The sequence below is a fragment of the Lepidochelys kempii genome, chromosome 6, assembly GCF_965140285.1.
Source record: "Lepidochelys kempii isolate rLepKem1 chromosome 6, rLepKem1.hap1, whole genome shotgun sequence".
Lineage (NCBI taxonomy): Eukaryota > Metazoa > Chordata > Testudines > Cheloniidae > Lepidochelys > Lepidochelys kempii.
In genome coordinates, this window is record NC_136385.1 from 26,534,670 (window position 1) to 26,549,812 (window position 15,143).

The following is a 15,143-nucleotide window of genomic DNA, read 5'->3' on the forward strand; positions in this document are numbered from 1 at the left end:
AGCCTTAGAGTTGCTCATGCCAAGCCACTGGCCAGGTGGCCTGGACATGAGGAGGGAGCAGGGCCTTGTCAGATGCTCATCTGATGCTCCTGGAAGTTGGTTTGCAGAATCAGACCCCAAAGTTCTCACTTTTCAGAGTCTATTTTTATAGGAATGTCTTCCTATGCCAGTCTATGGGAATTGCTTCATCATGCTGTTGCTGAATCAATCAGCAGATAGCACATTCCTGACGGCTCCCTGCTGCTAGATGTTGTTATCTTGTTCTTTGGTTCTCCCATTCTTGAGGCTGTTGGGTGGATTCCAGTCTGCCCTCCGGGGGTCCTCTGGCTATTTCCACTTGATGCCTTCTTCAGCCGATGGACACTGGATTCTTAGGCTGGCACCTCCCTGATCATTCAGTTATTATCCACACACATCCTCTATCTCTATTTTAATCACAATTGTTAATACGACAAAATGGTGGGGAGTCTCTGGGTGCTGTTTCTGTTGTTAGAGTATTGCTTTGAGTCTCTCTCTGTGAATTGCTTTGAGAACAGAGTCTGTCTTAGAATGTACTAACACAATTAGCAGCTTGCAATTTTCACACAGAGGGAGAGAAACAGTACCAAAAACCAAGAGACCTCTTAATTAGTAATACCCTGGAATTTAAACAATGGGGAATCAAACTCATTTGTGATTTTAATACAGAACTTCTTTAATATGATCCAACAATTTATTCTTCAAGTGATTGCACGTGTCCATTCAACTGTGACTCAAGAACTTTAAACTGGAAGTGGGCTCAGAGTCTACTCGAACAGGGAACAGAGACCTATTTGTCCAAATTTGGCATAATCTCTAGACTGCTGATAGATAGCGTAGCAAGAGACAACCGTATGGAACAATAAGCAAGTTGCCACCTTACAAATGTCCAAGATGTGCATGAGAGCCAGAGAGGCTACAGAACTTGACTCAGACCCGGTTGAATAAGCATATTCTCTATTTGGGAGCATCACATTAGCCAACTGGTAGCAGAAGCGAAAACAATTAGATATCCAAAAAGAGATCCTTTGGGTGGACACTGGATAGCCTGTCTGCTACTGCAATGAACAGTTGCACTGACGAATGGTTTAATTTGATCCGGGTAAAAGGCTTTGGCTCATCTCACATATGCAGTGTGGCGATTTTCCTTATCTTTATGCAAATGAAGCTTTGGGAAGAAGGTCCGTAGAAAGACTGATTGGTTAATGTGAAAACCCCTTTAGTAAGAAACTTCAGGTGAGGATGAAGGTAAACTCTCTCTCTACAGAAGACTGTATATGGTGGTTTTGATACTACCACTCAACTCCCTCACTCTTTTTACCTGAGGTTATAGCAACCAGAAAAGCCACTTTCATTTAAAAGTGTGGCAGGGATCAGGTCATCAGCATTTTGAAAGGAGTGGCCCATCAGCTTTACTAAAACTAGGAGAACAGGAGTGTTTGAAAATTGGACACTGAAGATGGCAGAGACCAGTGGGAGAGAAGTAAAATTTTTCACCCACATTCAGCCACATCCACCACAGAAGCTGGCAAAGACTACCATACTTCTAGTTCATAACACCACCACCTGCCTGATACTGCTCCATCTTTGCTAGTTAACATTCTATTCCCGATAGATTATATCTGTGTCCTGCAACCAACATTGTATTACACAGGGCAGAATTCTATAAAAACTACCCAAATGAAATCGCTTGCCGCACCCTTCATACTGACAGGTATTTCTACTCGGACAGCAATAAACTGATGTTACAATATCTGGTAAATTTGGAAAATCTAAAGAACAGAGGTGAGGGCAGAAAAATTTTATTCTTTAATAACAGTCCTGTGATAAAACATATTGAGATAACGATGGCACTGTCAAAAATTAGCTTAAAGAAAGAAGGGCTCCTTGTCTGGCTCTGCTAAGGATCAAAAGGAAACATCAGTGACCGACTTGGACACCGCCGTGCTGGGTGACCGAAGCACAACACTTCACCTCTGTGACTCAGTTTCCTCATCCGTAATATGGGGATAATGATGCTTGTCTCCTTTGTAAAGTGCTTTGATATCTGCTGAAGAGTGCTACATAAGAACATAGGTAAATCCAGAAAGTACCTTTGGGCCATTGCAGTTAGTCAGCCATATACACTCTGTTCCAGTGTTTTAACACAGCCACCTTGTACTGCTCCCACTAGCCATGTGCTTATGTGAACTACCTCCCCCTTCCCCTCTCAACAAGAATTAGTAAATCTCATAATAAACAATGTACTGTTTTTTCCCTACAGTCTTTACATGCAGCTTTGCTGCCTTTGTAGTGAATATACTTATTTTCTTGAATCTCATGTAAGACTTACAGGGGAAACGGAGTCTGATTACACAGGAATGGGAAAGTTACATACAAATATCCTAAATCACACTATCTGCTGCCAAATATGACCCAGAAGTGTCATCAGAAAACAAAAATGCACTCCAAATTCATAAGTTCCTTAACATTAACACCACACATCCCTTGTCCAACAACACTGGGAGCCAAAGAACAATTGAACTGTGTCAAGTATTCACCTTTGTGTTAGTGAGGGTGGAGCAGGTGACAAACGTTTCTAGTCAGACGTTCTCATCCAAGTTCTTACAGTGTCCAGTTTGGTGGCCTAGGGACAAGAGTTCTGTACTGCCAAATGACGAACTGTGATTAACTTCCCATCTCTTGCTCACTAACACCTTATCTGACCAATGCTATGGTCACAATGCATATAGTCCAGGCGGGGAACAGCCCCGCATGCCTGGTTTAGCTGAGGGCTTGTCTACACTATAGAAGCTCCAGTGGCACAGCTAGGGCGCTGTAGCTACACCTCTGTAGCGCTGGAGTGCAGATGTTCCCTACAGCGATGGATGGGGTTTTTCTGTCAGAGTAGGTAATCCACCTCCCCAAGAAGTGGTAGCTAGGTCAATGGGAGTATTGTGACCCAGCCACGTCTACACAGGGGTTAGGTCATCATAGCTACAGCACTCAGGGGAGCGATGTTTTATACCCTGGAATGACGTTGATAAATGCAAAGTAATGCACATTGGAAAATTTAATCCCAACTATACATATAAAATGATGGGGTCTAAATTAGGTGTGACAACTCAAGAAAGATCTTGGAGTCACTGTGGATAGTTCTCTGAAAACATCCACTCAATGTGCAACAGAAGTCAAAAAAAAGCAAACAGAATTTTGGGAATCATTAAGAAAGGGACAGATAATAAGACAGAAAATATCATATGGTCTCTCCATAAATCCATGGTATGCCCACATCTTGAATACTGCATACAGATGTGGTCGCCCATGTCAAAAAAGATATATTGGAATTGGAAAAGGTTCAGAAAAGGGCAACAAAAATAATAAGGGGGTAGAGAACAGCTTCCATATGGAGGAGAGAATAAGACGACTGGACTTTTCAGCTTGGAAAAGAGACGACTAAGGGGAGATATGCTAGAGGTCTATAAAATCATGACTGGTGTGAAGAAAGTAAATAGGGAAATGTTATTTACTCCTCCTCATAACACAAGAACTAGGGGTCACCCAATTAAATTAATAGGCAGCAGGTTTAAAACAAACAAAAGGAAGTATTTCTTCACCCAACGCACAGTCAACCTGTGGAAATCTTTGCCAGAGTATGTTGTGAAGGCCAAGACTATAACAGGGTTCAAAAATGGATGAGCAGGGATGGTGTCCCTAGCCTCTATTTGCCAAAAGCTAGGAATGGGCAACATGGGATGGATCACCTGATGATTATCTGTTCTATTTATTCCCTCTGAAGCACCTGGTATTGGCTACTGTCAGAAGACAAGATACTGGGCTAGATGGACCTTTGGTCTGACCCAGTATGGCTGCTCTTAGGACATCACTACGTTGATCTAAATTTTAAGCATAGACCAGTCCTTGGACTCCTCCAGCCAGTTATCAGAGTAACAGCCGTGTTAGTCTGTATTCGCAAAAAGAAAAGGAGTACTTGTGGCACCTTAGAGACTAACCAATTTATTAGAGCATAAGCTTTCGTGAGCTACAGCTCACTTCATCAGATGCATATCGTGGAAACTGCAGCAGACTTTATATATACACAGAGAATATGAACCAATACCTCTCGCAGGACAGTGGGGTGGGAGGAGGTATTGGTTCATATTCTCTGTGTATATATAAAGTCTGCTGCAGTTTCCACGATATGCATCTGAGGAAGTGAGCTGTAGCTCACGAAAGCTTATGCTCTAATAAATTGGTTAGTCTCTAAGGTGCCACAAGTACTCCTTTTCTTCCAGCCAGTTAGTAAGTGACAAGACAGATTCCAAAGGATATGCTATTTAATTCTCTTTTTTGACAAAGGAATGTTAGCTGCCACCTAGGACCTCACCAGTGGATGGCACAGAAGTGAGGAAGTGGGTCTTGTTGACTGAGGATCTCTTATATCAGAGCATTTAAGAGATGGAAACTACTATCTCATACAGATGGCAAAACTGTTGGTTACGATAACGCCACTAGCACTTATTGCCACAAGAAAAAGCTAGTCTGAGGCAGGAAAAACACTGGCTAAGCATTATGCTGACTGTTCTTTCCCTTCTACAGCCACACCACCACCAAGCAGTTTTGAGCTAACTCCCTTCCCAGTTTTCGCCTGCCTAGGGAGTATCAATACATGCCCATACTTGTCTGCAGTAGCGAGTGAATATAAAGAATCCTCTTACCAACCCCGGCAGGATGAGCAGATGATGAATTCCATTCCAACAAACTTAACAGCAGGGATTTTCCAATATGATGGAGGTGGAAAAAAGATCAGGATAATATTTCAGACTCTGTGGTGCTAAAGCCTCAAGGAAAAGGATATGGGAGGTGCAGGAGTCTGTAGATTCTCGAGATCTGGTAAATTGAATAGGGCTTGAAAGATCACTTCTCCAGGTTTCAGCAAGACAGAACTTCCAGCAGGAGGGGGGAACTGGGAGAAGGATTATCTTCCAGTAAAAGATACCTGCCCTGAGTTCTTCCATACAAGAGAGCTGCTCAAGAAAAGGAAAGGTGCAGCTTGCCTCTCTTTTCTCTATCAGAAAGCTGTTATCAGTAAGTTTCCTAATGAATACTAAAATTACAGGCTCATATTTCAGGACAGCCTGTTCCGAGAAAGCACACTGCTCCCGTCAGAAAGAATATTTAGCAAACTCCTCTGCGTACCTTTGTCTTCTTCCCTCCTGAAAAGCATTCAAAGTCTCTCAATAGTTGGCAAAGAGATAAAACAGTTCTCCACAATGCTCAAGGCTAAGGTGGCAATAGAGTACCTAGAATAACAGATAAATGGTCTATTTTACACTTTTCCAAAACCTCACATTAGGTGATGGGTCCCAAGGGATTGATACACTATTGAAGTTCAAAATATTTACTGTATCCTTCTGACAGTTTTCTAAACCCCATTCCCTTACATTTAGAAAGTGCTAAAGTGCTCCAAGCCTACCTTTTTTTTTTTTTTTTTTTTTTTTTATATGAGATTTCAGGGAATTCCCATCCATCTCTCTCAGCTTGTCGTTCAATTTAGGAAGATCTTTGCTTGAAGAAGATCTGTAAGGCACTAATGGCAAAAAAGAATCTGAAAAAAGATTCCAGGCACAGCTTACTTACTGTAAACCAGAGGTGGGCAAACCATGGCCCACGGGCCACATCCGGCCCTTGAGTTCCTGGCCGGGGAGGCTAGCTCCCGGCCCCTCCCAGCAGCCTCAGCTCGCTGTGCCACCAGTGCTCTGGGCGGCGGGGCTGCGAGCTCCTGATGGGCAGCGCGGTGGCGTGGCTGGCTCTGGTCAGACCACGCGGCTGCCAATCCTGCTGCTCTGAGCGGCATGGTAAGGAGGCGGGGGGGTGGGGGGGTTGGATAAGGGGCTGGAGTTCCCAGGGGGGCAGTCAGGGGACAGGGAGCCGGGGGGGGGGGGTTAGATGAGTCAGGAGTTCTGAGGGGGGCAGTCAAGGGGCGGGGGGTCCTGGGAGGGGGCGGTCAAGGGACAAGGAGCCGGGGGGGGGGGGGTTAGATGAGTCAGGAGTTCTGAGGGGGGCAGTCAAGGGGCGGGAAGTGGAAGGGGCGGGGGCCAGGCTGTTTGGGGAGGCAAAGCCTTCCCTACCTGGCCCTCCATACAGTTTCGCAACCCCGATGTGGCCCTCAGGCCAAAAAGTTTGCCCACCCCTGCTGTAAACAATCAGGGAAATTTCTTCATGCAATCTACCAGGTGCCCAAATGTCTGTCTGCTGTTTCAGTGGCATATTCACTAGAGTCAGCATTAGAACCTGCTCACCCATAGCAACAAGTACATTATGCTCCTGGAGTCAATATTTGTGTTTACTCTAGCACCAAGCAGCTGTGATTATACTCATGCTTCCTGGACCAAGTGTGTAGCAAGCACATTGCTTCCAGAAGCGGCTGCACAGCATTAAGCAGGTAGCTACTGGGCTCAATACCCACTCTATCCAGAGGTGAAAGGATGGGGAACCACAGACATTCACAAATTGCCTCTGCACAGCTGCCTGAAAATATGGCAGCCCTAACTTTAAAGGCCTAAGAAGGGCACAGAAATAGCTAATGAAAGCTCTTTGTCTTGCAATACTAGACCAGTGGTTCTCAAACTAGGGGCGCTACTTGTTCAGGGAAAGCCCCTGGCGGGCTAGGCCGGTTTGTTTACCTGCCGCGTCCGCAGGCTCGGACCATCGCGGCTCCCACTGCCCGCGGTTCGCCGCTCCAGGCCAATGGGGGCTGCGGGGAAGGGCGGCCAGCACATCCCTCGGCCCGTGCCGCTTCCCACCGTGGCCAGTGGGAGCTGCGATCGGCCAAACCTGCGGACGCGGCAAGTAAACAAACCGGCCCAGCCCGCCAGGGGCTTCCCCGAAAAAGCAGTGCCCCTAGTTTGAGAACCACTGTACTAGATCAACCCCAACCTTACCTGAGAATTCTGACAGCCTTCACAACCCCTCCCTAGGCTACTTATTAAAAACAAAACCTTAAAATCACACTGAAAGGAAAACATGCATAAAATTAGGTTTCAGAGTAACAGCCGTGTTAGTCTGTATTCGCAAAAAGAAAAGGAGTACTTGTGGCACCTTAGAGACTAACCAATTTATTTGAGCATAAGCTTTCGTGAGCTACAGCTCACTTCATCGGATGCATACTGTGGAAACTGCAGAAGACATTATATACACAGAGACCATGAAACAATACCTCCTCCCACCCCACCCTCCTGCTGGTAATAGCTTATCTAAAGTGACCACTCTCTTTACAATGTGTATGATAATCAAGGTGGGCCATTTCCAGCACAAATCCAGGTTCTCTCATCCCCCCGCCCCCATACACACACAAATTCACTCTCCTGCTGGTAACAGCCCATCCAAAGCGACTACTCTCCCCACAATGTGCACGATAATCAAGGTGGGCCAGAAGCGTTGTTCTAAACCAGCCATAAAAATGTTGGCATACTGTGGGGCCATGCGGGTACCCATAGCAGTGCCGCTGATCTGAAGGTATACATTGTCCCCAAATGTAAAATAGTTATGGGTAAGGACAAAGTCACAAAGTTCAGCCACCAGGTTAGCCGTGACATTATTGGGGATAGTGTTCTTGACGGCTTGTAGTCCATCTTTGTGTGGAATGATGGTGTAGAGGGCTTCTACATCCATAGTGGCCAAGATGGTGTTATCAGGAAGATCACCGATGGATTGTAGCTTCCTCAGGAAGTCAGTGGTGTCTCGAAGGTAGCTGGGAGTGCTGGTAGCGTAGGGCCTGAGGAGGGAGTCTACACAGCCAGACAATCCTGCTGTCAGGGTGCCAATGCCTGAGATGATGGTGCGGCCAGGATTTCCAGGTTTATGGATCTTGGGTAGTAGATAGAATATCCCAGGTTGGGGTTCCAGGGGTGGCCCCACAGTATGCCAAGATTTTTATGGCTGATTTAGAACAAAGCTTCCCCAGCTCTCGTCCCCTAACGCCACTACTCTACTTGCGCTATATTGATGACATCATCATCATCTGGACCCATGGAAAAGAAGCTCTTGAGGAATTCCACCATGATTTCAACAATTTCCATCCCACCATCAGCCTCAGCCTGATCCAGTCCACACAAGAGATCCACTTCCTGGACACTACAGTGCTAATAAACAATGGTCACATAAACACCACCCTATACCGAAAACCTACTGACCGCTATTCCTACCTACATGCCTCCAGCTTTCACCCTGACCACACCACACGATCCATCGTCTACAGCCAAGTTCTGCGATACAACCGCATTTGCTCCCACCCCTCAGACAGAGACAAACACCTACAAGATCTCTATCAAGCATTCTTACAACTACAATACCCACCTGCAAAAGTGAAGAAACAGATTGATAGACCCAGAAGAGTTCCCAGAAGTCACCTACTACAGGACAGACCTAACAAAGAAAATAACAGAACGCCACTAGCCGTCACCTTCAGCCCCCAACTAAAACCCCTCCAACACATTATTAAGGATCTACAACCTATCCTGAAGGATGACCCAACACTCTCACAAATCTTGGGAGACAGGCCAGTCCTTGCCTACAGACAGCCCCCCAACCTGAAGCAAATACTCACCAACAACCACATACCACACAACAGAACCACTAACCCAGGAACCTATCCTTGCAACAAAGCCCGTTGCCAACTGTGCCCACATATCTATTCAGGGGACACCATCACAGGGCCTAATAACATCAGCCACACTATCAGAGGCTCGTTCACCTGCACATCCACCAATGTGATATATGCCATCATGTGCCAGCAATGCCCCTCTGCCATGTACATTGGTCAAACTGGACAGTCTCTACATAAAAGAATAAATGGACACAAATCAGATGTCAAGAATTATAACATTCATAAACCAGTCGGAGAACACTTCAATCTCTCTGGTCACGCAATTACAGATATGAAGGTCGCTATTTTACAACAAAAAAAAACTTCAAATCCAGACTCCAGCGAGAAACTGTTGAATTGGAATTCATTTGCAAATTGGATACTATTAATTTAGGCTTAAATAGAGACTGGGAGTGGCTAAATCATTATGCAAGGTAGCCTATTTCCCCTTGTTTTTTCCTACTCCCCCCGCCTCCCCCCGACGTTCTGGTTAAACTTGGATTTATGTTGGAAATGGCCCATCTTGATTATCATACACATTGTAAGGAGAGTGATCACTTTAGATAAGCTATTACCAGCAGGAGAGTGGGGTGGGAGGAGGTATTGTTTCATGGTCTCTGTGTATATAATGTCTTCTGCAGTTTCCACAGTATGCATCCGATGAAGTGAGCTGTAGCTCACGAAAGCTTATGCTCAAATAAATTGGTTAGTCTCTAAGGTGCCACAAGTACTCCTTTTCTTTATGCATAAAATTACGTTCTGTTCTTGCTAGAATGTGAGTAAACTTAACAATGGCCAGCAACAGGCTTTCTTCTATACACACTGCTTATAGGTAGAACCCTGTGTTTTTCACAAATGCAAACATATAAAACTAAATAAAAAAGAGTAACTCACTCTGCAGCTGTGACTATGCTGTGGGGCTGGACCCAGCTCCCCCCTCCAGGCATTATGACCTGGCACACAGGGTCACAATGCCACTCGCTCAAATTTGGCCCAGCCACCTCTCTGTCATCACAGAGGGGCAGCCAGGCCAAATCTGAGTAACGCTGCAACCCCATGAGTCAGGAACAAAACCCAAAGCAGGGAGCCAGGCCCAGCCACACAGGACACAAGGTGCTGCTGTAGGATAGAGTGTGGGGCAGGCTCGCTCTGCAACATATCTCCCCAACCTCCAAGGCAGTCCACCCTCCTGGGGGCAGGAACTGACCTCTATCACCAACACCCTGAACAACGAAGATAAAATGTAAAATGAATTCTCCCAAAAAAGTTATTAAAACATAAAACTTTTCACAGGGCTCTCTACTTATAACTATTGCATTTCTCCATATTCGAAAGATAATTGGGCCAGTGCTGCCCTCTAGTGAACAAAGTATTCAAGTAAAAACTAAAAACCGTGACAGCTATACCCTCTTCAGTGTAGAAAAATTAAGTGTGTATAGCACTTCCCTTTTTGCTGTAATCCCTTGTAAATTTAGTAAATTTTAGCGGCTCTCTTTCCCTGTGGGAATACTGAAGCTTAGGGGGTAGGAAAGCTACAAACTTACATACTGCAGTAACTGCATCAAAAATTTTTACTTAGAACTTTATAGCGCAGTAGTGCCTAGATGCCTCATCATATTCAGTGTCCCATTGTGCTAGGCATAAAATGATGGTTTCTGCCCCGCCTATGACAATCTAAGTATATGATGTGGGAACAGGTGGATACAGACAAAGGAAGCACAAAGAACAGGTGTGCCCATAAACCCAAAAGGGTCAGATATAAGTCATCTAGGGTCAGTGTGACTGAGCCTTCAGCAGTTCTTTTGGACAGCAATGAATGAAATACCTAAAGGAACAATGTATAAAGCAACACCATCCATTTGAGATTCTTATCAATTTTGTTTTGAGATTAATGTAGTTTCAGATAATCTATCTGTGCCAGAATCCTAATTACTAATGTTTTGTAGTTTTGCCAACCCACATCTGCCTAATTATCAATTTTAATTTTCTCTCTTTGTGTTGCTTTGTTAAAGACCATCCCAAACAGGGGAACAGTCTATACAGGAAGCACTGTCAAATGCAGAAAGTAAACAAAATGACAAGCTTTTCCCCGCCCCCCAATCTTTCAGTTATCGTAATGTTAGCTATTACTTACATAAATATGTGAAAAATTTCTTGTAAAAGTGTGATTTTTTTTTAAACGGATGCGTCTCTAAATGCCATGAACTAAAGTTCATACAGTATCAAGGTTGAGAGACCATGTACTCAAAAGTCAAGAAATTCCAGTAGTTCAGATTGAATTATGCAAGACCAAAAGCTTGTCAGAAATTGGGGGAGAAGTGTTTTCCCCTCCCTCCCAAAGCAAGATCATAATTCAAACCACCAGAATTAAGCAACAAACAACAACAAAGAAAAACGTCAACCTTTGGTAATATAGCAAGCAATGAAAATTTGCACTCCAAGAGGAATCCCCCAAAAGGAAATTATGGGAAACTAAAATGAGCTAGGATAGAAACTGGAAATCAACCTTGCCTGCACTGGCAGCTATTTGCAGTGTTTTTCCCCAGATATTTGAAAGAAGGTGGGTGAGGTAATATTGTGACGGGTTCCCCCCCCCCCCATTAAGGTGCCACCTGGTGGACTGACATACCACTGAGCCCGCCTGTACTGCCAGCCTAGGCCCTCTTTAACCTGCCTTGCTGAGCCAGGCTCTTAAGCCTCCTCTAGCACACACACACAGGCGTGGCCACACCCAGCTGCAGAAAGACACAGACACTGAGATCAGCTCTGGGAAGACTCAGTTTAAGGGACTTGTCCCAGCACTCAGGTGCCCACATCCCTTGGCGTGCAGGCCCAAGGATATATTGTCTTGCACTGTAGAGAGAGATCTGTACTGTGCAAACTCATAAAAATCGCCCCCTCCCTCAATGTGGAGGGAGGTATTCACAGCTTTTTCCCCCCTTCCCCCCAGATCTGAATTGCACAAACTGGGTTTTGAAACAAACAATAAGTTTATTAACTACAAAGGGTAAATTTTAAGTTATAATAAGGGATAGAAAATGGAAGAAAGCATATTACCTTAGTAAATGAACAAAAACTGCAAACTGAGCTTAACACTCTAGATAGGTAGTATATAAATTAGCAAATTCTCACCCTGAGTGATAAAGTCTGGCAGATTCTTAAGGCACAAGTTGCCTTGGCTTTCCCATGTTTTCATACACAAGCTAAAGATCCTTCTAGCCTGGGACCATCACCTCCCCTTCCCACCGTTCAGTCTTTGTTCCTCAGGTGTTTCAAGGTGTGTTGTTGTAGGGAAAGTGAGGTACCCCCAGGATGTCATTTTCCCCCTTTTATATCTTCTCCCCACGTGCTGGAATGCTATTGTGCCGTGACCTGGGTCAAACAGTTCCCATTGAAACTTCTGAGAGCTTTCTATTGTACACAGTTCCTGGGGTAATCCTTGTGTGCATTTCCGCAATAAGCCATTAACATTTTTTGGCCTTTTTACTGTCGTACCTGAAGGGCTGCTTGTGAGTGTTTTCAACCTCAGGACATGTTTCAGCAACACATACATAGCCAAACTTCATAACTTCACATACAACAATAGCACATACAATCCAACAAGATATTACCGTCTAGCCGATCAAGACTTCTAGAACGACGCCCCACAGGGCATACTTTGTATAAGAAATATCCTAATTACATGAGAGCAGTGAATATTGCAGTGTCAGGGTATAACAAATATCTTTTATTGGATCAACTTCAGTTGGTAAGAGAGACAAGTTTCCAAGCTACACAGAGCTCTTCTTCAGGTGCTATTTGTGCCAATAGTAACAGGTCTTTGCATTAGTTATGCACAGGTCAATTTATTATCCATTCTTAAAAAAATAAATCTGCAAAGAGCCCATTTAAGTACTTGATCAAAGGTCACTACCCAGCTTTGACCAACATCCTTATTTAAAAGATTTATAAATTGTTCAAATACATGTATTTTATAAAATAAAGAGTTTCACAATGAAATTAGAGTCTTCCTACTACCTCTGTAGTCATTAGGCATTGTTGGGAAAGTGAATACTTCACATGCTTTCTCTTACACACCAATGTCACAAAACACATGCAGTGAAAGTGATCTTTAGCAAGCTCTCCATAACTGAAAATACCCTGCTCAAGTCTTGAATAATAGTGAAAACTTGACTCTATGGTACAAATAAAATTGATGCCACTTTCATTTAACAATATCAGAACTAGAGGTCTTATCTTCCCACTTAGTTAGCAAAGCAATGAAGAGATTTTACAATGGGTACAGCTATTCAGCAGTAATAAGAGCTATATTTCTCGAAAACCAGAAACACTTGAAAATTGAAATGCTCTCAAAAATTTTACACACACCTTACCAGTGCAAATATAAGGCCGCACTTTCCATGCTCATAGAAAACTTTCAACCGCGTAAGCTCCCTGGGGCAACTTTAATCTCTTGAACAGAATGGAATTCAATTAATTTTTACAGGTTTTATCATACTTCAGTTGCATTATAAAGAGGTTTCTTCATGTAAGTCCTTACCTCACTTTCAGGTATTTTAGGGCACCTATTGCCATGGTATCCTAGCAGTGAACTTTCTAGGGTAACGCCTAATGCGACTTTGGAAAGTCGCATAGTATCTCCCCAGTTTTTATGAGGAAATGAAGCAAAGTCTGTAAATGTTCATACAAAAGTACTTTCAAGATATAAAGGCACTATGAAGGTGCTAAGCAATAACCTCATTGACATTTATTGTTAAAACAAACCAGATCCAGTTAGTTGACTTCTTCCTACATCCAAGCAGGAGACCTTGGTTCAGTGTTCTGCTACAGTATCTTCCTATAAAGGAGATATTCACAGACTCCCTTAACAAAACTCACAGCAAGAAAAAATTTACCTAAATGCACAGAATTCTTCAAAAAGCTGCCAGTTATTCATTTCCTCTCACCTCAGAGATAGAGTTTTAACAACCACTGAAGTATCTTATAGTTGGGAGATGTGACATGGTAGCTTGGTTCCTAAGGGTAGTACTGCCTACTGGTCAGTCCTCCCTATCATGCAGCATGACCCTTTAAGACTTTGAGATGCTCTGATACAGCTGGAGTCTTTCAGAGAAGATAGGGCTGGGCTCCCCTCTCACCTTGCCAATCAGGTAGGGGCTGGGAGAAGGAGACAGCATAAATGTTGCCACCTTCTTCAGCAGACAGAGCAGATACCTATAGACACTGCACGGCCCTGAGTGATCAAGGAGAAGACAGCAGCAGAGGAAGGTCTGCCTGCTGAACTCTCCTAGCCTGAGTGGGGAAGGGCTGGTAAGGAAAAAGGCCATCTACAAAAAGCTGCTCGAGACTCTACAGCTGCTCTAAAGTAGAACTCCAGCTCCAAGGAAGAGAGCTAAGATGTTCCTGTCTTGAGGAGAGGGACAGAGGGATTATCTAGAGTAAAACCCAGCTCTGAGAGGATGGCTGGGATTTCCTGAATGGGAGAGGAAACAGATCAGGACTCTTACATGGACCCAGAGTAGGCATGACCTTGAGCAGCTCAGTAACTGAGTTCCCCTCAGTAGAATGAGTGAATAAACCAGATTCCACAACGGGAGGGTAAACTAATTTGTTCTGGGTAATTGTCTGAAAAGATCCAACAGGTGTGGAGTGCAATGTGCCTGCAGGGCCATGACAGGCCACAAGGGGGGTGGGCTGGAGACCCATGCCCCACCACAAGAGCAGGTGGAAGCAGTCTTTAGCATTCATTCAAAATCTGAGTGCTGGGGGAATAGTTATTTAACAGTTTGATATGGAATCTAATTTGAACTCACAAAAATAAGTAAATTCAGGAGTTATGGCTGAAGTTCTGTTCTCAACTCACCTGGATTAGTCTTAGTATTGCAACACTACACCACTATTGTTTGAAGATACAATATATGACTGTAGGAGTCTCTTAAATTGATAAGAGTGTGCTCTATGACAATCAGTAGTTCGGGACTGTTTGTGATTAGTCATTGATCATTTTTATCACACACGAGAAATCTAAAAACATAAGTTCTAGTTTTTAAGCGTTCATAATAGTCTGAAATGTTGGATACCTGAAGTGCTGAACAACCCTACAGTGCTGGAAAGTAGAACGTTCCATTCTCAACAGCACAAAATGACATTTGCAGAACGATCTATCTGCTGGGGATGTTAGGGAGTGCAAGGCTTGGGTTTGTTGAACATGAGGTCTTTCAATTCGTAAGAGAGATATAAGTACAACATTTTCCAAACAGAGCTCAGCATGTCACTTTGGAAGTATATTTGGCTTCTGCTGGCCTGGAACTTGAGAAGCCTGAATCTCATCCCTCAAGCCCAAGATCCCCAGCTGGCAGCAGCCAGCAAAAAAAAAAAAAAAAAAAAAAAAATCTTCCAATTCAAAGGAAGAACATTCTGTGCACTTCGGCAAGTTTCCATAGCTGCAGGCTGATTCCATTCCCTAGAAATCATCCAAAACACTCTAAACCACATCATA

At 44.0% G+C, this 15,143-nt stretch overlaps 1 protein-coding gene across 6 annotated transcripts in view; it reads right to left on the reverse strand.

Annotated features, from left to right (window-relative positions):
* The window catches only part of MOB2 (MOB kinase activator 2), a 166,721-nt gene that overhangs the window by 105,548 nt on the left and 46,030 nt on the right, over window positions 1-15,143 (reverse strand). Inside the window, exon 1 of one of the 6 annotated variants that reach the window (XM_073347219.2) lies at window positions 4,716-5,017. The exons of the other annotated variants lie outside the window; for them this stretch is intronic. Coding sequence (XP_073203320.1) covers window positions 4,716-4,750 — 35 coding nt within the window. The 5' untranslated portion in view covers window positions 4,751-5,017. Of the gene's footprint in view, window positions 1-4,715; window positions 5,018-15,143 lie in introns of those variants that run through there. 6 annotated transcript variants of the gene reach the window in all.